Source organism: Mus caroli, unplaced genomic scaffold (assembly GCF_978045245.1).
Source record: "Mus caroli unplaced genomic scaffold, Mus_caroli_1 scaffold_1, whole genome shotgun sequence".
In the NCBI taxonomy this organism is placed as follows: domain Eukaryota; kingdom Metazoa; phylum Chordata; class Mammalia; order Rodentia; family Muridae; genus Mus; species Mus caroli.
Window position 1 is genome coordinate 177,467,674 of NW_028227256.1, and position 25,297 is coordinate 177,492,970.

At 48.2% G+C, this 25,297-nt stretch overlaps 1 protein-coding gene across 2 annotated transcripts in view; it reads right to left on the reverse strand.

Annotated features, from left to right (window-relative positions):
- Positions 1-2,543: 2,543 nt before the first annotated feature.
- The window catches only part of LOC110304409 (kinesin-like protein KIF28), a 50,714-nt gene continuing 27,960 nt past the window's right edge, over positions 2,544-25,297 (reverse strand). Inside the window, exons 8-23 of one of the 2 annotated variants that reach the window (XM_021175827.3) lie at positions 23,368-23,435; positions 21,396-21,502; positions 20,294-20,406; positions 19,975-20,065; positions 18,778-18,832; positions 16,781-16,904; positions 15,834-15,978; positions 13,753-13,871; positions 13,121-13,228; positions 10,473-10,747; positions 7,466-7,600; positions 6,515-6,681; positions 6,210-6,307; positions 5,813-5,977; positions 4,982-5,152; positions 2,544-3,004 (exon numbers count right to left, since the gene is read on the reverse strand). In XM_021175827.3, coding sequence (XP_021031486.1) covers positions 2,849-3,004; positions 4,982-5,152; positions 5,813-5,977; positions 6,210-6,307; positions 6,515-6,681; positions 7,466-7,600; positions 10,473-10,747; positions 13,121-13,228; positions 13,753-13,871; positions 15,834-15,978; positions 16,781-16,904; positions 18,778-18,832; positions 19,975-20,065; positions 20,294-20,406; positions 21,396-21,502; positions 23,368-23,435 — 2,097 coding nt within the window. In that variant the 3' untranslated portion in view covers positions 2,544-2,848. Of the gene's footprint in view, positions 3,005-4,981; positions 5,158-5,812; positions 5,978-6,200; positions 6,308-6,514; positions 6,682-7,465; positions 7,601-10,472; positions 10,748-13,120; positions 13,229-13,752; positions 13,872-15,833; positions 15,979-16,780; positions 16,905-18,777; positions 18,833-19,974; positions 20,066-20,293; positions 20,407-21,395; positions 21,503-23,367; positions 23,436-25,297 lie in introns of both variants that reach the window. The other variant, XM_085843369.1, reaches the window with a different exon arrangement.

A 25,297-nucleotide genomic window follows, 5' to 3' on the forward strand; every position in this document is an offset into this window, starting at 1 on the left:
CTGCTGCATCATGCCCAGAAGAAAGCATTCCACTGTCATCTCCCTCTCTTCAGCCCCCTCTTCCACACAGTCCTGAGCCTTAGGGGCAGTTGCCATAGATGTTCTATTTAGGAGCGAGCATGCAGTCGTCGCGTATCTTTGGTACCTTGACCAGCCATGATTCTCTGCACTCACAGCCCATTGCAAACAGAAGTGGCCCTGATTATGACTGAGAGTGTCATTTGCATAAAAGTGGAAGTGGGGATATTTAGAAGGCAATTTGATGCCACGCCAATTTAGTTAAACTACTGTTTTTCTTTATTTTCTTTTTTCTTTTTGGTTTTTCCAGACAGGGTTTCTCTGTGTAGCCCTGGCTGTCCTGGAACTTACTCTGTAGACCAGGCTGGCCTCCAACTCAGAGATCCGCCTGCCTCTGCCTCCCGAGTACTGGGATTAAAGACGTGCGCCAGCACTGCGCAGTAACTCGGGTTTTTCTTAACGTGGAGATTGGCAAACACGTAAGCCTTTTCTTAGCTTGGAACAGCGCTGTAAAAGACCGTGGAGTGTGGCTAGCCTCCAGCATGCTGATTTCCAGTCTTTGAGCATGCGCACAGTAATGGGACTGCTTGATCCCACGATCAGTCTCCATTCGGATTTGTGAGGAGCTGTGGTGCAAGGACTGCTGTAGCCACTGTTTGCTACTGCGTGCATTCTTCTCTCTTAGACCCTTCTCCACCCCTTTTCTTCTCTCCTTTCAACCCCCTAACACTAGATATGAGAGAGAAACAGAGGAAAGGAGAGAGGTCCCTGAATAAGGTCAGGGGTTGGAAAGGGGGCAACGTTCCTGTTAGACTTCCTGCTGATTAGGGACGTTGGGCTCCTTGGGCAAGTTTGATCTTCACCGTCAGGAGATCTAATTTCTTCTTGTTTCTTCTTTGCACACTACTGCTTAACAAATAGCTACCAACAGCAACCAACGCCAATCAGACCTCCCTCCCTCCCCCCCCACACCCACCAATGACCCACAGCTACCCACATCACCTAGCAGGGCCCTCTTACATACCCTCTGAAAAGTTCCCAGATTTTTAAAGGCAGAAATTATCTGCAGCTGGCAAAAACATGGTAAATCGTAGTCAGCAGTTGTGAAGCAGCCCCATATCCCCACACCTGGGATTAAAACGAAACTGTATTCTTATAATATTGCTGTGGTTTTTTAAAGAAACCAAAATTCCAAAAATTGTCACTATATACTGCTTACATTAAGTCATAAAATCATTGTGAGAATTAAACAAGCTAACAAATGTTTGGAATTAGGACTAATGTCTGGCACCTGGTAAGTGTGTCACTGCTTTGTTACAAGATTGTTTCCCCAGCCATAAAAGGGTTCCTTATAGACTCTTAGTGTCTGCCAGTCTCTAACACTCACCGACCATTTGTGGAATCTAAGCCTGCAGCAGGATGGACTGTCTACCTAGAGGAGTTCTCGAACAGCCAGCCCCGCACTGAGAAGGTCCTGCTCAACACTGCTGCTGCTGAACCAGTTGGATGCATTCCAATTAAACAGATATAGAAAGCAAACGGAGACCGACGTGTGGATCAGATGCTCAGAGCCAGAGTGCAGAATAAGAAATGTGAACTAGCCGGGCAGTGGTGGCGCACGCCTTTAATCCCAGCACTTGGGAGGCAGAGGCAGGCGGATTTCTGAGTTCGAGGCCAACCTGGTCTACAGAGTGAGTTCCAGGACAGCCAGGGCTACACAGAGAAACCCTGTCTCAAAAAAAAGAAAAAGAAAAAATGTGAATTAACTATTGTTTATCTCTCTCTCTGATAACAATACAAATAAAAATAACGAATCAGACAGGCTTCATTTAAGGATTGGAATAGAGAGCTGGGTGTGCGTGTGCTGGCTCACACTGAGATCACAGCACTGGGTTCAAGGGCAGCCTGGGTTAAGAGTGAGACCATGTCCCAAAAAATTAAAAAAAGAACAGGCTGGAGAGATGGCTCAGAGGTGAAGAACATGTACTGTTCTCACAGAGGACCCAAGATCAGTGCCAGCGCCCAAGTGTGGCTGACAACTACCTGTAAGTCTAGCTCCAGATAGTCCAGCTCCCTCTCTGGCCTCTAAAAGTACCACACACACACATACACACCACACACACATACACACACACACCACACACACACACACTACACACCACATACCACACACACCACACACACACACACACACACTATATACATATACATAATAAAATTAATCTTTTATAAAGGACCAAAAAAGCCTTCCAGGAGGTTGGTAATGATTATCCATCACAGATAACTCACAAGGAAAGAGGCTTAGAGAGGTGGGTGAGTCCCCCCAACACCCCGTACAATTTGTAAGTGATAGATTTAGCCAGGACTGAATCTTGGGCCGTCACAGCCAGAGCTCTCGGTTCTCAACATTCACCAGACATCCTGCACATCTGTTCATTTTTATAGGATTTCTTTCCTTTTTTTTTTTTTCTTTTTTTTTCTTTTTTCAAGTGAGATCTTCTCTGTGTAGTCCTGGCTGTCCTAGAAGTCACTCTGTAGACCAGGCTGGCCCTGCACTCATAGAGCTCCACCTGTCTCTGCCTCCCAAGTGCTGAGATTAAAGGCATGCGCCATCACCACCTGGCAGTTTTTACAGGATTTTTAAATCCAGTTAAGGCCTAGTGTGGCGGGGGCTCAGGTCTGTGATCCCTGTACTGGGGCTGGAAGTACAGAGGTGAGCTAAGACAATTCTGGTCCACAGCAAGTCCTTGCTGGAAAAGAGGCACATGGTTCACGTGTCTGTGCTGCTCACTAAGTCAGAGCGTGTGTGCAGTGTTCAGCTGGCTCATTTTCACTGTTGGCTGGGCAGTAGATACTCTTTCTTCCTCTTCACTATGAAAGCAACGTCGGCTTTTAACTTGTGTAAACTGGACTCAAGCGTGCCCTCCAAGTCCTTTAGCATCTGCAACTGCTGATGCACAAATGGCCGAAGCATTTGATCATCTTCCTACAAAAAAGAAAGGCAGGGAACTTCTTACGACTAGAGTAAAAATACAAATACTTTGTACCTGTGAGTGAGGTGTCCAGTAAACGTGCCCACGTGGCTGGAGAACTGCATGGAACGCTATGCACAGTCAGTGGTGACTGGCTGGCTTCAGGAAGGCCGTGTGAATCTACCGAGATTGAATACGGTGGTCCACAGTTGCAGATTGGAATGTTCTAGGCTTTCAGCACTGTAGACACGCTGAGGCCTGCACAGGGACTCCCAGATGGACGGGTTTGCTAATGTATTTCATCTGCAGTGGAAACAAGTACCCCTGGGAAGGGACTTGGAGTAGCAGTGGCATGGGCAGAGGAGGGGGAGGGTGCAGGCAGGCGACATTTGCTCTCTAGTTTGTTTCCTGCGTTGTTCGAGGTCTGCCTGTTGGGACCCTTTGCCCATTGCTTTCCCACGATGAGTTTCCAGGTTTCCTGTTTCACATTTGAAAGGTAATCGTTTGTATATTCTGAACACGAAGACTTGATGTTAATTACGGGCTAGCAGGCGGGAAGTTTTAACTTTGGCTTTTAGAGTGAGGGGGGCTCATCCAGTTAAACTGCATGAGAATCTCCCCAAACTCAACAAGCAAACCTAAAACGTTTTACATGAGGGATAGCACCCTATGCTACAAATTGGTTTGTCAGGCCATGCTTATTTCTACGTTCAGAGGCCTTGAGGAGCCTTGGGCCAGTCTCAGTTGTTCATAAGGAGCAGGTCCACCCTGGCTTGTTGAGACAGCTCACTAAGTAGACTAGGCTGACTGGCCAGTGAGCTCCAGGGGTCCCCTGCCTGCCTCTCCCCAGGACTGGGATCTGACACACACTCACTGCCCACTTGGGCTTTTTTTTTTTAACCATGGTTCTTGGGATCAAACTCAGCTGAGTCACCTCCCCAGCCCCCAGTGATTTGCTTAGTGTTGTTTATGGGACCCTTCATCGAGCGGTATTCGCCTTTTATTGGGAGGTATACAGACAGAAGGAGACCCCAAAGGAACTCCCAGGTCTAATTACTCTGAAGGTATCTTCTTCTTAAGCAGGACCCTGCCTCAGCCCCCTGCTCCCACATACTGTTGCTCTCCCAGAAGCAGCAGCCAGCCTGGTTTTCATGACCAATTCTTTGTCCTTTCTGAGCTCTGGTCCTTTTAATGAAAACCTAAACAGTGGTACCCTTGGAGAGTGGCTATAGTGAGTGTTGGGTCATACGTGTACAGTGCTCAACAGGCACAGGCATATGCTCCGACTGCAAGCCTTTGCTCTCTTTCCAATCCTTAGACTTTGTATTTTCTGCCTCCCTGTGCTGACTGAAACCTGAGATTGCAGGGGTGGATTAGCCAGAATCTGTGGCTTTTCCTTGTTTGAAAAGGAAAGCTGGCCGGGCGGTGGTGGCCTACGCCTTTAATCCCAGCACTCTGGAGGCAGAGGCAGGCGGATTTCTGAGTTCGAGGCCAGCCTGGTCTACAAAGTGACAAAGTGAGTTCCAGGACAGCCAGGGCTATACAGAGAAACCCTGTTTTGAAAAACCAAAAAAAAAAAAAAAAAAAAAAAGAACAAAAAGAAAAAGAAAAGAAAAGCTGTCAGTCATTAGTCATGGAAGCCTGTGTCTGCCTAACATTTCCGTGGTGAGATAGAAGACTATCCATTTGATTCCCAGTTTGCCAAGAGTTTGTTTTGTTTTGTTTTTCAAGACAAGGTCTCTCTGTGTAGCCCTGGCTGTCCTGGAACTCACTCTGTAAACCAGGCTGGCCTCGAATTCAGAAATCCACCTGCCTCTCTGCCTCCCAGATGCTGGGATTAAAGGCGTGCGCCACCACTGCCTGCTAAGGACCCACAGTTTTAAAGAACTATTAATTTGCTCATCTGCTCACAAGCCTCCCGTCACTGTGCTGTCAAATCTTTAGGTTAAATGGGATGTGGTTTGGGGGTTCGGGGGAGCCTGGTTACTCACGGGAGGTCTGCATCTCCTCAATCTAAGGAGCTGTCCTCTGGCCACACCCATGCCTCCATAGAACACCTTCAAGGCTCTGGCCAGCTGGGCATCAGAGCTGGCCTGCTGGGCACACGCTTGCTTAGCCTCTCTAGCAGCTGTCCTTGTAGCTCCTTCTGGATTATCCAGCTTCTGGGCTGGGGTAAAATTAATTAATTAATTAATTAATTAATTAATTAAAAAGTATTTTTTATCAGCATCCACACATTCCTGTGTTTATTTATTTGGTTTTTCAAGACAGTGTTTCTCTGTGTAGCTGTGGCTGTCCTGAAACTCACTCTATACACCAGGCTGGCCTCGAACTTGTAGATTGGCCTGCCTCTGCCTCCTGAGTGCTGAGATTATAGGTGTGTACCACCATGCCTGGCTTTGGTGACATTTTATATCTCCACTTATCAGCATATCTCTTTGGACCTACTCAAAGATAGCTCAAGGCAAAAGAAAAGAAGTTCTAATTTGTTGTTGTTGCTTATGGTCTAAGATATGTACTAACTCATTAAGATTTCCAATTCCATAGGTGGTGAGTCTGAGTCGGGGGAGCAGGTAAGAGCACTGGCTGTTCTTCCAGAGAACCCGGGTTCAATTCCAAGCACCCACATGACAGCTCACAACCATGTGTAACCCCAGTTCCAGGGGATCCACCTGATGCCTCTTCTGGCCTCTGTGGACACACATACACTCAGGCACACATACATATTCAATCAATCAATCAGTCAATTTTTAAATTACTTCCTATTCTAGACAAATAGCACATCCTAAACATGGGAGTTGGGAATGTGTTGGAGCACTCACACGGTACCGTCTCTCACCCTGTGGAGCAGAACCAGCGTTTTCCAGTGAAGCCTTGAGAAACACGTTTTCACCTCTGAGAGCCCTGTTAACATCTCTTAGCAGCTCCGTCTCCTGCTCTAACTTGAGCAGCTTCTGATAAAGCTCTGGCACCTGGTTTGCCGTGATCTACGGAGGATGTGCCAGCTCAGCCTGATGTGCAATTACCTGCAGAGCCTTCCAGACTAGTGCTTCATGTTAGCTCCAGTAAACAAGGATGGAATGGGGAGGTGGGGGAAGGCTTAAATCCCTCAGGGCACCCCAGAGAGGTACACAGAACATTGAAGGAATGTTCTCTAAGGGGCCGTCACCGGGATTGCTCAGTCCCCTGTGAGCTGCCATGTGTACACACCTGGCTCACATCCTTCACACTGGAAAATGTCTTGGTGTCTACCATGATGTGGCCTTCACCCGTGAGCAGTACATCCAGCTGAGAGACGCCCAAGTGGGCACAGCCTTCTGCAGCGTGGGAAGAGACCAGCAAGAAAGGAGTCTCAGCTGCCCAGCTCCCAGTGAGCTGGGATGAACCAGGTCGAAGCCAGAGGCCTGGCAGAAAATGGCTCTTACCCTCCACTCCACAGGCCCGCCTGCCTCCCTCCTCTCCCTCTGCAGCATTAGATCTGGTTGGACAGTTACACAGCAGGACAGAATGAGTAAACCTGGTACCTTGGAGGCCCCACAAATCGACAATGAGGGCATTGGTCAGTAAGTAATCCAGAAACTCTCGGGATGCACCCAAGGCTGCAAAGTGGACAGTCTCTTCAATTCTGGGATTCACACTTTTCCATACAGGTTTGGTGTACAAAGTATTTGGAAGATCATAAATCTTGTACCTGAGAGAAGAATACAAAACAGGATTGAAAACCAGAAGGGACGGATCTGTGGAGAAAATAATCAGATGAGCCACAGCACCACCGCCTAGTGCAGTTAGCTAAGAAGTTGCCCTGTAATTGATTCTTGTGACTTCTGACTCCAACAGCTGTTACTCAGCATGACCATCGCCACCATGAAACTAGTGTAACACGGGAGAAAGGTTTTCATCAATGTTTAGACTCTATTTGGATGCTCTAAGATGCTGAGTTTCACCACCCAGTGGCAGCACATGTCTTTAAGCCCAGCATTTGGGAAGCAAAGGCAGGTGGATTGCTTCTGAGTTTGAGGCCAGCCTGGTCTACAGAGCAAGTTCCAGGGCAGCCAGGGCTACACAGAGAAACCCTATCAAATAAATAAAGAACTAAGTTTCCTAGGAGGTGTTTGAGATTTTTTTCACTTTTTAAAGCATCCCTTTATCTCCCGGTATTCGTTGACTCTAATGAACGTAGCCCTATCTAGTTTACCTGTACATTTTACTTAAATAATACACTTTAGATGGATTTTGTGTGTGTGTGACAACTAAAATGCCTAACACTGTATAAGGCTCCGTAGCCATCCAAGTAATCTGGAGGGTCCTGGGGTTTCTCTACTTGGTGGAGAAAGTAGTCATTTTGCAGTTGAGCAAACAGAAAAACTTAGAACTTTATGATAAACACATTTAAAGAAAAAAAGAACCCAAAGTCCCTGCCCACCAGGAGCCACATGGGTGGTGCGTGCAAGTTATGTAAAGTGCAGACCCCGTACCCGATCTGAATGCCCCGGCTTGCATCTTCCTTTAGCCATTTGACACCAAGGCACCGGACGATGTGAACCTGGAAGTCAATCCTCTTGCCCAACAGCTCCAGAGGGTCAATAACCATGTCTTCCTCACCATATGCCCTACAGATGAGAGCTGAATGTCAGTCTCCAGATCAGACCGGGCCCAGGCTAGTTAGCACTCAAATGTCACAGGAGTCTGGCGGTTCCTTAGAAAATTGGACATAGTACTACCGGAGGATCCAGCAATACCTCTCCTGGGCATATATCCAGAAGATGTCCCAACAGGTAAGAAGGACACATGTTCCACTATGTTCATAGCAGCCTTATTTATAATAGCCAGAAGCTGGAAAGAACCCAGATGCCCCTCAACAGAGGAATGGATACAGAAAATGTGGTACATTTACACAATGGAGTACTACTCAGCTATTAAAAAGAATGAATTTATGAAATTCCTAGCCAAATGGATGGACCTGGAGGGCATCATCCTGAGTGAGGTAACACAATCACAAAGGAACTCACACAATATGTACTCACTGATAAGTGGCTATTAGCCCAAAACTTAGAATACCCAAGATATAAGATACAATTTGCTAAACACATGAAACTCAAGAAGAATAAAGACCAAAGTGGGGACACTGTGCCCCTTCTTAAAATTGGGAACAAAACACCCATGGAAGGAGTTACAGAGACAAAGTTTAGAGCTGTGACGAAAGAATGGACCATCTAGAGACTGCCATATCCAGGGATCCACCCCACAATCAGCTTCCAAACGCTGACACCATTGCATACACTAGCAAGATTTTGCTGAAAGGACCCAGATATAGCTGTCTCTTGTGAGACTATGCCGGGGCCTAGCAAACACAGAAGTGGATGCTCACAGTCAGCTATTGGATGGATCACAGGGCCCCCAATGGAGGAGCTAGAGAAAGTAACCAAGGAGCTAAAGGGATCTGCAACCCTATAGGTGGAACAACATTCTGAACTGACCAGTACCCCGGAGCTCTTGACTCTAGCTGCATATGTATCAAAAGATGGCCTAGTCGGCCATCACTGGAAAGAGAGGCCCATTGGACTTGCAAACTTTATATGCCCCAGTACAGGGGAACGCCAGGGCCAAAAAATGGGAATGGGTGGGTAGGGAAGTGGGGGGAGGGTATGGGGGACTTTTGGGAGAGCATTGGAAATGTAATTGAGGAAAATACGTAATAAAAAATATTTTAAAAATAAATAAATAAAAGAAAATAAAGATAATATGTAATATAAAAAGAAAAAAGAAAGAAAGAAAGCGTCCTAAGGAGATAGGTGATTGCCCCAAAGGAGGAGTGAGCGGTAGTACCCACTTGTAGAATCCAGTCACTGAACAGCTGGTTCTGCATTGGGCTTCTGGGGAAGATATCTCCAAGAGCTCACAGCCCAGAGAAGAGTACAGACATCTTCATGCAGTGAATGTGTGCGGTGAAGGCTGGAGTTGGTCCCACTGGGGAGGAAAAGCCAGCTGCCTTCACGGATGCTGCAGCCTAAGTTGTCTTCATAGTCCAGAGTTAGCACCAGCCCTCTAGCCTCACAAACTGATTTGGACAGCTTTCTAACTGGAGATCTCTCTCATGCCAGCCATGTCCCTAAGGTCTGAAACTTACATATAGGAATGTTGTTCACTTTCAATGTGACTACTGGGCAGCTGAGGCAGCAAAGGTAACCAAGTGACCAGCCAATGGCCTGAAGTCCCTATGGACATCCAGAGCTTGGTCAGCGTGGCCCTTTAGATCCATAACTTGGAGGCTCCCCTCCTCCTTTCTCAAGCAGGTTTCTTCTTCATCAAGACAAGAAAAGGTACACCGGATGTTTGTTCTGAGACCTGCCAACCTCTGTGCTTAGGATTGCTAAAACACTTGTACTTATATATAAATATCCTATGACCTAAAACAAGAATAAATAAAACAGGAATTCAAAGACAGGAGTCCCGACACCTAATCCTAACCTCAAGCCAAAGAGCAAAGTTCAGGCCTATACCAAAAGTGGAGGTCGGTGAGCAGAAACTGACTTTGTGCTTCTGGCTCTGATGCCTGCCTCTGATGTGTCAAGCATCTTGTGGACTGGGTGCTAGACCCCCAGGGTGCCAGGAGCAGGCTGTGGGTAAGCATGACCACAACATAGGCTTCTTTCCCTCATGGTACCAACTCAAGGCTTTGGGCCGTCGTCCAGAGTTCTTCACTCCATCTGCAGCTTTGTGGAATGACCTCCTCGTTCTTTTGGTTCTCCAGGTCAGTGCTGGGCTGCCCCAAATGTTGGGCATTTGACAAGAATCAGGCTCAGCAAGGTCAAATCATGAATGAGCTCTGTACAGGTGGTTCTGAAGCTAACATACTGTTCCCCAATTGGCTCTTGATCTATCAGTAAAGAAGCCATGGGCCAATTGCTGGGCAGAAGGAATAGGTGGGACTTCTGGGTCCCCCCCCCCAGGAAAAGACAGACACAAGGGGATGAGAGAGAGAGAGAGAGAGATCGTTCTCCATGCTTCAGAGAGAGAAAATCTAAGCAGCCATGTGAGATCTCGAGCAGAGTGGTCACAGGCCACTTCTACAGGTGGGAGGTTGGGGATGTTTATCAGGGACTCGATGTAACTGAGCAACTAAATTTGAGGGCAGGTGGTGAAGTGCTGAGCTAAGAATATTGATAAGGGCATGCTTCTCCGGACAGAAGATAAGTAGCACCCAGCAATTGTGCCAAAAAGGCAAGTTGAAACTGAGCAACAGATGTGTCTGTGTTTTTTTTTTTCATGGATTCAAGAAAAGCTGGTGGGATTTGCTATTTCGATCCGGGTCCCAGAGCTTAGGCAGGGTAGCAAAAGCTGCACACAACAGAACTCATTCACTTGTCTCACCAGTGACCACTTCAGGGACCAAATGGACCTCCCTCCCCTTCGTGAGAACTTTCTGGGAAGGGGTGGAGACTCACCATCTTTCTGGGGAACAGGGGGTGATTGGAGACTCACCATCCTTCCCGGGAGCAGGGCGTGATTCGAATGTGTAGCACTGCCTCCTCCAGCCCGTCACAGTTCAGAAACTCCACCTGCTCCTCCAGCATCATGCAGTGAGCCAGGGACTGCAGCCAGACGTGTGCTGAGCCCAAGTGAACAACCTCCAGGGGATCCCAGAAAGGGTCATCTTCCTGAGCTACGTGGCTGTCTCTGCTCTCTAGAAAACGCTGGTAAAGTTCCTCCATCAAGAATTTCCTATTGATGAACTTGGCTTTTGACCAAATCCATACCTGAGGATGCAAAGGGAGGTCACCCAGTGTCTAAGTTATTCTTTTTATTTCTGTGAATCGACGTCATGACCAAGGCAACCTATTTGTTTCTTAAAGAATTATTTATTTACTTTCTGTATGTGAGTACACTGTTGCTGTCTTCAGACATACCAGAAGAGGGCATCAGATCCCATTACAGATGGTTGTGAGCCACCATGTGGTTGCTGGGCATTGAACTCAGGACCCCTGGAAGAGCAGCCAGTGCTCTTAACTGCTAAGCCATCTCTCCAGCCCTCCAAACAGTGTTTTGAGGCTCTACTAGAACACCAAATTTAGTGTGCTGGAAGTAGAGCCAGAGAGCTACTGTGTGGCTGACTAAAGATAAAGAGGCATGAGCCAAGGCATGTTGGTGGGGGCTAGAAGTTGGAAAGGGCAGGGAAATAGATTTAACAACCACAAGTTTTCCTTGGAACAAAATGGCTCAGCAAGACCTGTGTTGGACTAACAGCCGACAGAGAGCTACAGTCATAGGGTCAGTTAGTGCATGACAGAATTTGCTACAGACAGACAATACATACAGGACAATTAGTTTCCAGAACAGCAAGAAGTGGCTCCACAGCAGATGCCCAGCCTCACGGTTCCTTGCCTTCCATCTTCCTTGCAGCTAAGCACACACACACACACACACCTCCAGTGAGCAAAGAGCCTAAGACAGGAATTGCAAGGGCGGGGCCTCTGAGAACACCGGCTATGGGGAGAACCTTAAGCTGCAATAGAAGGGGATTCGGTTGGAAGTTTTCTTGACTGAAAATGTGCCATCAGAAGTGGTATCAAGTAAACCCAACAACTCGTCCTGGCAGCTAGAATAAAAACAAAAGCCAAAGGAGGAGGTATTGTCTCCATGAATGCTACCTTCAAAGGGACAGTTGCAGGATAAACACAGATTTTTCTGTCTCTTTTGTCCTCCAGGCGTGTGAAGAAGCACCATATAGAGATGTGTTTTTGTCTCCTGGGCACACAGAGAGACATGGGCACATGGGCACCATTACTATCTGGGTAAACTTCCAGGCTTGCTTTCTTCTCTCTCTCTCTCTCTCTCTCTCTCTCTCTCTCTCTCTCTCTCTCTCTCTCTCTCTCTCTCTCTCTCTTTCTCTCCTGTTTTTTTTTGTTTTTTGAGATAAGGTCTTTCTCTGTATTCCTGGCTGTCCTGGACCTCACTGTGTAGACCAGGCTAGCCCCAAACTCATAGATACACCTGCCTCTGCCTCTGCCTCTGCCCTTGCCCCTTCCCCTGCCTCCTGAGTGCTGGGACTAAAGGTGTTTATCACCACCACCCACCCACCCACCTTTGGCTTGATACTAAGGCTTGTGAGTCATATTAAATGTGAGCAGAGGGTCTTCATGGGTGTCTGTCATAGTTAACATTGATTATAAACTGGACAAGATCTAGAATCACCTAGGAGACAAGTGATTACCATGCCTTGAGGATTATCTAGATTAGACTAGTCTCTGGCAAGGCCAGTGAGGGATTAATTATCTAGGTTGACTGGGGAGACACACCCTGAATAGCAGCGGCAGCACTCTTCCACAGGCTGAGTTCCTGTACTGCAGGAAAGGGAAAGCTGGCTGAACAGAGAGAAGCACTCGTCTCGTCTGCTTCCTGATGTAGGTGCAGTGTAACCAGCTGCCCAAAGCCCGTGTCACATGACTTACCTCCATGATAGACTCCACTCTCAAACTGTCAGCAAAACCAAACCTTCCCCCAAGTTCCCCTTGTACTTTGAGAGCAGCATTAGTAGCTAAAGCAGTTAGTAGTAACAGCGGCTGGTTTAGTGTCCACTTGACAGTTATCAGAGAGGAGGGAATTTCAGTTGAAGAAATGCCTCTATAAAAGCAAGCTGTAGGCAAGTCTGAAGAGCATTGTCTTAACTAGTGTTGATGGGGTGGGGGGACCGAACCCAAGACTGGCAGTACCACCATGGGCTGGTGGTCCTGGGTTCTATAAGAAAGTGGGCTTAGCCAACCACGAGGAGGAGGGAGCCAGTAGGCAGCACTCATCTATGACCTCCCGGTTCCTGCCCTCACTGCTTTCAATGGTAAATAGTTACATAGGAGCAGGAGTACTTTCCTCACTGAGTTGACTTTGGCTGTGAGAGATCATCAGAGCAACAGTAACCCTGACTAAGAGACAATGTCACCAGATCCCAGGAACTGTTGACATAAGAGAAAGACAAGGAAACACGACAAAGGGTCCCTAGACTCGACCCTACTCAGAGAACATCTGGTTTCTCGTCTAGGTCTCCTGGATGCAACTGGCAAATATCCCCTGTGTACTGTGGAAGCCTTCTGAGAAGGCCCATGTCTGTCCACTGATGAGGGCACAGGGTGCTTTACCTCGTGAGTTCCTTGTTTGGTCACCTTCACCATGACCTCTTTCTGGAGGTCATAGCCCCTGGAATCTGACGATGCTAAATTCTTCACCTTCAATTCCATTGTAAGCCCCTGGTAAAGAAACATTTTGCTAAACAACCCCGTACTCCATATTCCTTTTGCGGCTGCTTCTCCATTCTTCCTAGCCTCAGGTTTTGTAAGAGAACAAGGTCTGGATCATCTTGTTCCTTGGAGTTCCTGCCAAGCGGGATGGCAGAGGACCACACTTTCTCAATGCTGTCTTGAAAATACTATTGTGCTTCCTAAGTTGATTAATTCCCTCTTGGGGCTCCTGCTGACTGGGATCCCCATGTTCTGGGAGCTAACCTGGTCCCCTCTGAGACATATGAGCCATTGAGGTGCTGGCGAGATGTTGGGGGGCTAATTATGGCCAGTGTGCGGTCATCAGGTGCCAGTGGCTCTGATAACTAGGGCAGGCACTCAGGCTGGCTGGAAAGGCCTGAGGGTTAACCTAACTCCATCACTAGCTCCATGCAGTGGTGGGAAAGCCTCATCCTTCCCTAGAACTCAAGGGCCTTTCAGGACCTGTCTTTATGTCACTGTCTTTTTGCCGTCGTCAGGGTGTAAAAGGTTACCTTCTTCAACTCTTCGCTCATCTGATTGGCTTCCACAACCAGCGGCATGAGTTTGACGTAGTCCTGGAACACAGCTAAGATGCTGGGGTCGGCTTGGTCATCTCCAGGGCTGACACAACCTAGTGAGAGTCGGGGAGGAAGTGAGTCTGTCTCTTGTTCTATACTTTTCAGCCGTCAATAAACTCACACACTCAGCTGTTCATTCATTTTGTAAGCTTTTTGTTGTTGCTGGGTTTTTTTTGGTTTTTCAAGACAGGGATTCTCTGAGTAGCCCTGGCTGTCCTGGAACTCACTGGGTAGGCCAAGCTGCCTCTGTGCCATCACTGCCCAGCTTCCACTGCTGGTTTATACAGCTGCTCGTCATAGCCTTGAAATCTCGGCTATTCTTGTTCTTGATCTCAAGGCCCATAAGCTAGCATAGTTCTGGACTGTCCAGGAAAAAGGGTTAGATGAAGCAGAAGCCAGTGGGCCAGAGAAGGGGCTGGGGTTTTGTGCTGAATCCTCCAAGGTTCAGCAAGCAACCTGTTCTTACTTCAGTTGTGTCTGGGTGCCATGGAGGAATGGTTATAGCAATGTTGGGAGGCCATAACTCCGACTCAGAAGAGCACCGCCTTGTGTCAGGACCCGTCTGCTCTGTAGAGACTCTCTGCCTGTCGTCACATGGAACCAATGCCTCAGAACTTCCCAGCAGGCTGCCTCAGAACCCACCATCATCACTGAGACAGGAGTGCATCAGCCCAGAGCCTGGGGTTAGATGACCTTCTTGTCACCACTATTTATACGCTGGGAAGACATTCTGCACAGTTATAAAAAACAAAACGAGAAGGTGGGTCATCTTGCTTATGATTGTGTGTGTGTGTGTGCACACGCACGCGCGCATGTGCAAGCAGAAACCAAAGGAAGATGTCAAGTGTCCTCCTCTCCTGTTTTCTACGTTATTCCCTTGAGGCAGCATCTCTCCATGAACCTAGACATGCAGCCACTAAGCCCCAGCCACCTCCTTGTCTCTGTCCCATGGATGGATGGTGGTATAAACCCACGTCCTCTCGGCTATGAAGCTAGCTTTCTTAAGCATGAGGCTGTCTCACTAACCCTGGTCTTGGATTTATATCAAGAACTCCAGTGGAACATGGGCATGGTGCCACACATCTATAATCCCAATCCCGTAGGCTGAGACAGGTTAACTCACTGATACCAGCTTGGGCTACATGGTAAGTCTTGGGCTAGCTTTGGCTACCGAGTGAGATCTGAAAACAAAGCTAGGTATGGTGGCTGATACCTGTAATCTCAGTGCCTCATTGCTCCTCACTTGAAGCTTGATTAAGACAAACAGGGTATAGGTGGTCTACCCCTGAGAAGCCAGCATATCACAAAGACCTCAGTAGGGTCCAGCCAATCCTGTGCACATGACTCTGCGCTGGGGGAGGAGAGATGGGAAGGGAGGTGAATGGGCAGAGGGTGGAGCCTCTAACACACTCACCTTTGAGGAATCCTGGATAGTAAAGGGGTAGAGGGTGGGCTGAGGGGCAAGGGAGTATCTTCCACTCAGAAACCTAGAGATGCAACTTCTTCCAGACCAAGGCCTGGACCTTGCCCATCACCATCTTTCCAGCTCAGAGCAGGCTCTCAATGCATGCCGTCCCCTGTTGGCTGAAGGCCTTCATCTAACCCGCTAATTTCACCTGAGCATTCTTGCCTCCACTCGCTGAAGGAAACAGTAAAACCTTGCCCCCACATCAAGGTTCATCGCCTTGAGCTACATTCACCCTCATCCCTAAGGGCAGGTTTAATGAGCTAAACACACCTGTGATGTATATTCCATTCCCTATTTCTATGAAGACCATATTTGGGGGCTGGGGATGTAAGGTTGGTAGGGCACTTGTCTAGCATGCAAGAACACACAGGCTTGGGTTCTATCCCCAGCATGCATTGAGAGAGAGAGAGAGAGAGACAGAGACAGAGACAGAGACAGAGACCAAGCTCACATTTTAGCTTTCTGCAAGCTGTACTCTCACACAGTGAAAGCAGTTGCTATTGTGTTTGCACAGGCCGATGCCTGAAGGCCGACCCAGAGCACTTACCAAGCGTGGCCACACTCACGCCCTCAGCTGCCACCCGCTCCAGCTGGAAAAAGTCATAGTCGAATCTGCTCAGGTCTTCAGCACCTCGCTCAGAGGGAAACCCGATGTAGAGGAAGGCACTGTTGGACCCCAGGATGATGCGGTCCTGGGAGGGAAAGCAAAGGCCTGGCCTGCTGCAGGGCCCAGGCTTCTACGCCAGCCACAGAGATCTTGGAACTCTCTCCCCTCTATCACCACCCGGGCTCAGCCCTCTTCCAGGAGTGGAACCAGCGTGGTCAGAACCTCAGAAAAAAACCACAGGGGTTCTGTGGAGTGTCCCCTGGGTCTGATTCGGATTAGGGTTTCAGAAGTCCTCAGAGAGGGCAGAAGACTTAAGAGCAGATGTTATTGGGGGGGGGGGGACTTTTTGGTAAGGTAGACCACACTGCTGCTGGTCTGCTAAAGGGAAACCCTGGGGATGGGGCATGTGCTGGACAGTGAAGCTAGGGAGGGCACACCCTGTGATTCTAAACGGAGGCTTGTGGTTTCTGTGTGTACTGATCGGTGAAGGGAAAAGACTTCAGGGTAGCCACTGTGGAGGTAGGAACTCCATGGAGGGTGGCAGAATGAATAGGGAAGAGGGACTGTCTTAAGTAGACACTCCGCTTCTCCCAAGGACAGGTTCTCTTAAGCCTCGGATACCATAAAATGTGAGCACTGGGCAGGATCTTCCTTCAATTATGAGTGATGTTCAGAGAACTCAAGTAATGCTGCCGAGACTCAGCAGGTAGGGAACGGGTCTCTCACCTCAGCCTTTGCAGTCTGGCAGAGATGGGAAGCCCCAGGCCCAGGCCAGCCCCTCTCTCTGTGACAGGAGACATTTCACAAGAGAGCCAACCCTACCCACCCCACCACCACCATTTTGAGGGTATCACTGAGGCACTGCTGTGACTGGGCCAGGAACCTACCAAATGCTGCAGCTTTGTCCTGCTGGTGACTGGTACCCCATTAACAATGACTTTGCACTTGCTGTGTGGTGCGACTGTCACTTTACCATCCAAATTCACGAAGGAAGCATGTTTATCTGAAATTCTAAGACAGGAGTTTGATGCAGTCACCCGGGAGATTATGGCTGGTTGGGTTGCACAATGAGATCCACAGCTGTGGTCAGTGGGGAAGCTCCTGCTGCACCCACCCCCCAACACCACACAGTGCTATTGGAGGCTGCCGGGCTCAGCCATGGTGTGTGTGGGGGTGTGTGTGTGTGCAGGGAGCTGGCAGACAGTGAGGATGCTATTCTAGTGCTGGAACGAACCCCAGCTGAAGACCTACAGCTGCCAGGAACCTCCAGACGTAAAAACCAAAAGACAAAACTATCAATGGAGAAAAGAAAGCGTTTCAACAGCCAAGCTATGGAATAAACCCCCGTGCCCATCAACAGATGATAAACATGGTGTATGTACACCAGGGGGAAACTGTTTGGCCAGGAAGATTCCCCTGAGGTCAGCAGCGTGGGTGCAACTGGAGGCCATTATGAACCAGGTCCACATCCAGAAAGACAAGTATTCCATTCTCACCCACATGGGGAGGACAAAACACTTATCTCAAAGAATCAAAGAAGAGTTGTTACCACAGCCAGAGAGGATGTGAGGAATGGTTAATGGCCACAGAGGTGGAGCTGACAGACAGAGAACTCCTGGTGTTCTGTAGCATAGGATTATGATGTTCAAATTCATTAGCTGAACGTTTCAAAATCCCTGGTATCTCTCATGGCTAACCATTGTACACATATTCTAAAACTATATAGACTATAGCTCGCACTGTAGATACAAATGTACATAATTGGGGCTGGAGAGATGGCTCAGTGGTTAAGAGCACTGACTGCTCTACTGAAGGTCCTGAGTTCAAATCCCAGCAAGCACATGGTGGCTCACAACCATTCGTGATGAGATCTGACGCCCTCTTCTGGTGCATCTGAAGACAGCTACAGTGTACTTACATATAATAATAAATAAAGTTTTGGGCTGGAGCAAGTGGGGCTGGCGCGAGCAGAAGTCCTGAGTTCAATTCCCAGCAACCAAATGATGGCTTGCAACCATCTGTACAGCTACAGTGTACTCATATACATAAAATAAGTAAATAAATCTTTTTTAAAAAACAAATGTACATAACTATGGTGTCAATTAAAACAGATATATGTATTTTCTAACTTGGGGTTTTTTTTTGTTTGGTTGGTTTTTTTTTTGTTTTTTTTTTTTTTTTTTTTTTTTTTTTTTTGGTTTTTCAAGACAGGGTTTCTCTGTATAGCCCTGGCTGTCCTGGAACTCACTCTGTAGACCAGGCTGGCTTTGAACTCAGAAATCCGCCTGCCTCTGCCTCCCAAGTGCTGGGATTAAAGGCATGTGCCACCACGCCTGGCCTAAATTAATTTTTAAAGCTGTTTCAGTGAGAGCTTCAAACACAGACACCTGAGGATACAGCCACCCAGAGGTACAGTCGTGAAAGACCCTACACAGTGTGCATGGTCTTTCCTCTCCCCTTGTTTCTGGCTCGGTCGCCTTGCTTCTGCTGTGGAGTTCTGCCTTATTGGCTCTAACTATTGGTGTCCCTTATCTCTCAAAAGGAGCATAAGGAGCATGCAGCACGCTGCACTTCTGGGAGCACTCTCTCGTGAGCACTGGAGAGGATGCTGAGGGAGGCCTGGGAACTTTTAAATATTGCCCATCCAACTGGACTTAAGTCTGCCTTACCCATGACCAGAATCTTTCCAGAATCTTCCCCAGCCAAGCACGTTGTCATAAACCTGACAATCTAGCACTCAGGAGGAGGCAGGGGATTTTGTATTTGAAGCCAACCCGAACTACATAGTATGATCCCATCTACAAAAAAGCCAAAACCAAACAAGACAGATGTCCAGGCTGAGAAGTCCTGGTCCTCTAGTTCAGGACTCAGGTGCTGTCCTTACCCCAGGCCTTGAAGGCAGATGGCGTTTGAGGCAGCTCGACCAACATCACAGGAGCCTGGAAAGAGTCAGGACGGTTTATCTTTAAAAATTATCATCCTTTGGCCTTGATAAGGTAATATCCCTGATAGTTTGAAGGTGGCATTTTTTTCCTCAGTAAGAGCAGACAAAGGATCTGTTTTCCTCATTGGAGCTGTCAATCATAACACCCAGATATGACGCTGCTTTATGTATAATTATTTTACTTTCTGCTTTTCCCCCCTTGGGATTACCAACTTTGTGACAGTGCCACCTTCTTCATGGGCCTTAGTTCTCAGTGACCCACTGAGGCTGGGTCACTCCTCTTAGAAGCTCTTTTACTGTGGTGGCTGGCCCCTTGAGGTGCACAGTGTCCCCTGCAGCTCCTGAGTGGGTCTGGCTGTCCTCCCGACACCCATCTTAGACACGCATAGCGGCCAGGAGGAGAGTACAGATGTCAGCCCAACTCTGGGCTCTGCGTTCCAACCCATTCAGTAGCACACGTAATGGAGAGCCATTCCAAAGGCTGCCACCTCCTCGGGAACCATTAGACAAAAATTCGATGTGACCACATTTGGGTGATGGACCAATAACACTCACTAAGGAAAGAAATTCCAAGCTATGCTACACCTTGAATGAGCTTAGTTATGCTCCGTGGACTGAGAGAGACAACGGAGAACTGTGGGGTGATGTCGCTGCTCTGAGGCACCTGGCATGGTGAAATGCAGACACAGAAGGAAGAGCGGAGGTCTCTCGGGGCTCAGGAAGGAGAGAGGGGAGGTGGCTTTTAATGGGTACAGAGTTCCGGTCTGATACAATGATGGAAAGTTCTGGAATAGATGTGGTGATGGTTTAGTGCCTCTGCACTGAACACTCAAGAGAGGTTAAAGATGTGAATTTGCTTTGTAGTGCAATTTAAAAAAAAAATCAAAAAAAGGAAAGGGGAAGGGAGGAAGGAAGGGAGAGAAGAAGGGAGGGAGGGAGGGAGGGAGGGAGGGAGGGAGGGAGGGAGGGAGGGAGGGAGGGAGGGAGGAAAGAGAGGGAGAACAGCATGGAGGGAGAGGGGAGGATCTGAAGTGGGGGAAGAGAGGGAGGAAGGAAAGGGAAATTAGAACTGGCCTGGGGCGGTGGAGTGGGGGGGGGTGGTGGATGGAAGAGTAAGGGGACAGCAGAATCAGGTACCATTGTGAATGAAGAACTTGAGGACCCCCGTGAGCTGTGGGTCTTCATTGACGTTGAGGAGGTGCGGGAGAATCCTTACCATCTGCTGCTCCTAGGAAGACAAGAAGTCTGTCCCAGGGGCCTCGGGAGGTAGGAGAGCTGTCTGGGCAGGCCCTGTCCCAGGGCCCTCACTTCCTTTGGTCCCCCACCAGCCATCTTCTATGGCCCCGCCCTCCTTTACTTCTGCCTTACCTCTTTTCAGGCCCCTGGCATCCTCCCCTGGCTCCCTACTCCCTGCCAGAGCCCCAGGAGAGGACCACAGCAATGGTGTGAGTCTTACCTGTGTGAGTGCCTCATACTGCTCCTCCCACTCCCTCCGTGCCTGCTCCAGCAGCTGGGCCCAGGTCCCCTGATTCCCCAGCTGCTGTTCTGCCCAGAAACAGGCTGGGTGCTCTAGAGAGAAGGAGGAACTTAAAGCAACAGGCCATCATCCAAGGTGAGATGTAAAGGAGACAGAGGAGAGAGAAAACTGAGCTGCTTCTGTGTGATTCTTCGGGAAGACTCATTTGCCTGGTCCTGGGGTAACTCGGGCATGATAAGAACACAGAAGACAGTTCATGGGGAGCACGGAGGAGTTCGTGGGGAGCATGGAGCTCAGAGGTCCCTCTTTCTCCTTTTCATGTGTGTAGGCACGTGGCCATCTATCCGCACAAGGACTTCCCATCCAGCCAGAGGTTCAGAAAAAAAAAAACAGATTTGCCTTCCACCATTTTTTCATGTTTCATGTCTGGGTTTGTAATAGTGGGAATTCGATGCCACACACAGGTCAACACCCAGCACTTGTGACCAGCAGGGCCAGGTGTGGGCCACCGTCTGCATCTCCTCTAACTCAGGCAGTGCTTTGTTGCAGTGGATGCCTGAGGTCAGCCAGTTGGCATGGGAAGCCTGGAAATGTGTTCTCATGGGTGCACCTACTCCGTGGGAAAGCCCAAGGCTTTGTTTCTTGTAACAAAGGAGGCCTTACACTGATCTCCAAGCTGGGATTTCTCAAGGTCGAGTCACTTTGGTTTGTTTGTTTGCTTGTTTTATTATTTTTTTTTAATTTATTTAATATATGAGTTCTCTGCTGCATATACATCCGCCTGCCTGAATAGGGCATCAGATTCCCCTAAGATGGTTGTGAGCCACCACATGGTTCCTGGGAATTGAATTCAAGACCTCTGGAAGAACAGCCAGTGCTCTTAACTCCTGAGCCATCTCACCAGCCCCTTGAGTCACTTTGTTAAAACCCTTAACAAAACTTAGGCCTTCCCTCCCACCCTATCTGCCTGGCCAGCTCTCCCTCCCCAGACCAGCTGCTCTACAAGTCACCCCTCTGTCCTAGCCCCTGGGTGTCATCCAACTCTAGGAGGGGCTGAGCTTGGCCTTCTGACTTGATTTACCTGCTGCTCCAGCGCCCCTGAATCCAAGTAGCAGTGAGTTCTCGGCCCTGGACGCTCTCTCCAGTGGACAGGTGTTGATCACCACTCTGTTGCGAACCTTCTTAGCCCTGCATTTGCAATGGCAGACACACTCTCAGGCCCTTTTGCAGTCAGAGCTTTAGCACCAGCCCTGGGGTAGCAGCAGGCAAGCTCAGATCCCGGGCGAAACCATGTCAGCTTTCGCTACCTGGACTGCCTAGCCTTTTGACATTGTGACACTACATTGTCATCTACAAATTTCTTGGGCCATATTCACATTGTGGGCCTGTGGGTCACAGGCTAGACATATCTGCAAGCATGAAGACCAAAGCTGATTTCAGTAACCTACATGCTTCATACACATTCACTAAGCTCAGCCCAGTCCCTGTGCTGGGCCCCTGAACATCCTGGGTCCTGAACACTTGGCTAATCCAAGAATGTGCTTCGTCAGCAATTAGAACCCAGGGAGCCATAGGCAAACTGCCCCTTTATGTGCCACAGGCTGCAGTCAACTCACAGGGTTTCTGTTCCTGCCCCCACCTCCCGTGTCACCACAGAAACTCAGGCATACCTGACTTACTCTCCATCTAAAATTTGAATTTAACTGAGTATCTTATGCTATTTTTATCTTGATGTTGGGGATTAGACCTGCTTTACCACAGAACTTCACCGCCACAGCTGTCTCAAGCCTTTGCCATTTTATTTCACAAAAGAAATTTTAAACAAATTCTAATGAGGCTTGCGCCAAGCCCAAAGTCCAGGACAGAGTGGATAGAGCCGGGCACCCCCCTGTGCACAACTACTAGCAGAAATCTACTAGCCCAACAGCTACCCAGGGACAGCTTGCCTAGCCATGCAACCTGCCAGGTGCAAGCCAGCCCCCCAGCCCCCCCAACCCCCCCACCTCCGCATGAGAACTACTCAGCGACTCCAGCTTTCTCCCTGCCCCTCTCCTCCCTCCTCCCCTCACCCCTCTCTCCCTCCACATCTCTCCATCTCTCCCTCCATCTCTCTGTCCGTCTCCTATTCTTCTCTCCTCTCTCTTCCTATCCTTTTCTGTCCCCCTCCTTTCTCTGTCTCTACCCCTTTCCCAGGTCCCCATCACTTCCCCCAATAAACTTCCTTTTGTACCAGGCCTGTCGCATGTACTAGGCATGTCACCTCAGGGGAACACCTCGGTGGCCTGGGGCCACTGAGCTGCTCCCTCCCACAACCTTATGCTACCTTTGATAAAACACAGCAAAGAGGGCTGGAGAGATGACTCAGCAGTTAAGAGCACCCAGCAACTACACAATGGCTCACAACCATCTGTAATGAGATCTAATGCCCTCTTCTGGGGTGTCTGAAGACAGCTACAGTGTACTTACATATAATAAATAAATGTTAAAACACACACACACACACACACACAACAAAGATTGCAGCAACAGGTGGAAGGAGAAGAGGAACATTCTAGATGTTCCTAAAGCCTGAGTTCCACCTACAGATCTGAACTTGCATTACAGATACTGGGAGAAAATGTGGTGTGAAAAAGTACTGCCTCTGAGCCACGAAGGCTGGGAAGGGACCCTGGCTGAGAAGTGTCTGAAGGTCCCTTAGGAGAAGCACAAATGCACTGTAGGGTTTTGTTGCCTAGCTGGCTGGAGCTCTAACTCACTGAGATTCACCTGCCTCAGACTCCCAGGTGCTGGGATTAAAGGCCACACACTACCACCTTTAAGGTCCATGGTGTAATTTGTGAGTATCCCTGTGAGAACAGCAAGAACAACTGCTGTGCTTATCCCTGCGTCCTTGTTGTCAAGCCCACCCTCCAGCGCCTCCTCCCCTCTCACGGGCCACTTGGTCCTCCCCACTGGACCCCCAGCCCAAACACCAAGCCATCAAGTAGAGCTGAACAGAGTTGTGACTCAGGACACAGAACACAATGACTAGGTACTGCCCACAAGCTACCCACCTCTCGGCATATCTCAGCGTCGACAAGGTCTCCTCATAACAGATGTCAGCTGGACTTAGGGCTGCAATCTGGAAAGGCCCCGAGCAGACTTAGGTCATCAGGAATTTATTACCATTGATGCTATTACAATAGCTAACATTGGGGCTGGGAGGATGACACAGAAAGTAGGGTACTTACTTTGCAAGCATGAGGTACTGAGTTTGATACCAGAACCCATATAAATATGCCACATGTACTGGCGCACACTTGTGAAGCAGAGGCAGGAGGAACCCATGGAGCTTACTGGCCAGTGGTCTAATTGGTGAGCCCCAGGCCAACGAGAAGCCCAGTCTTAAAGGAAGGAGATGGCATTCCTGAGGTTGTCTGTCCTTCATACACACACACACACACACACACACACACACATGGACATTCCCACCTATGCATACACAGACACCTCATGAACACACGCGCTGATAAAAAAAAAACTAATATTCACAAAACATTTTATGTAATTTAGTGTCTATTCCTGGTGGTCAACTTGACTATATCTGGAATGAACTACAATCCAGAATTGGAAAGCTCACCAGTGTCCCTAATCTGGAGGCTGGGAGATACAAGTTTCTGACCTGGATCTACACATGGAGATCTTGAGGCATAGTGGCAATAAATTCTAAAAGATTAAGACAGGGAGATCTCTAAATTCAAGGTCATCTGAGTTTAAAGGCATGGTAACACACACCTTTCATCTGGGCCACACCTTCTGCTAGAGACCTACATAAGGACATTGGAAAAAGGAAGATATACCCTCTCTCTTCTCCTGCTTGCCTTGTAGGACTAAACAACTGCTAGATTCTTGTACTTCCATTCACAGCTGCTGCTGACCATTGTTGGGGATTTGGACTACAGACTGCAAGTCATCAACAGATTTCCTTACTATATAGAGACTATCCATAAGTTCTGTGACTCTAGAGAACCCTAATACAGAAGTTGGTACCAGGAGTGGGGTGATTCTAGAGGAGCAGAAGTATAAGAATGAATCTTTTAAAAATCTGGAGTTGGTTTGATAATTCACCAGCACCTTCAACTACTGAAACCTCTCCAGAGTCTCTCCCTCTTGGGAGCTCAGAGAATATTGAAGATCTGTGGTTGAAACTATATTCCAAGCTTAAAGAAGCTAATGCCTTTGATTATCTTGATGAATTAGGTGATTCTGTATACAAAACGTTCTACAAGATGGGGGAAAAGATCAGAAAATGATTTTGCTGGGTGGTTGCTCTTAGCATCTCAGGGAAAAAAAATGATGAAGGAAAAGAAGGAGTTGTATGATAAAATTGAATGACTCCAGACTCAAGTAAACAATCTAAAAGTTGCTAACTGTGTCCTTGAAGAGAATCTCCTCTCCAACAGCCACAGAGCTCAAGTTGCAGAAAATCAAACTGAAGCCCTCATTATAAGGTTGGCTAAATTACAGCAAAAATTCAAGTCTCAGCCTCAGAGGCTGTTAGCAGTTAAAGTAAGGACATTAATTGGCAAAGAATGGAATCCTATAACTTGGGATGAGGATGTGTGGGAAGACCCTGTTGAAGCTGAGAATTTTGAATCTTCAGATTCTCAAGGGTTTGCCCCACCTGAGGAAGTAGTACCCTTAGCCCCACCCCTTGAAATAATGCCTTCCTCACATGAGGAAATTAATCCCCTAGAATCTGATAAACCAGCAGTGACTTCAGCTGAAGAAAATGCCAGACAAGACAATACTGATGTTTCTCAAGGTCCACCAATAGTTTCTTCTAGACTTATAACCAGAATCAAGGCAAAGCAGACCCCTAGAGGGGAGGTAGAAAGTGTAGTCCATGAGAAAATTCGCTACACTTCTAAGGAGCTTAATGAGTTTGCTAATTCATTCAAGCAGAAGCTTGGGGACTATGTGTGGGAAGGATTTTAAGGGCGT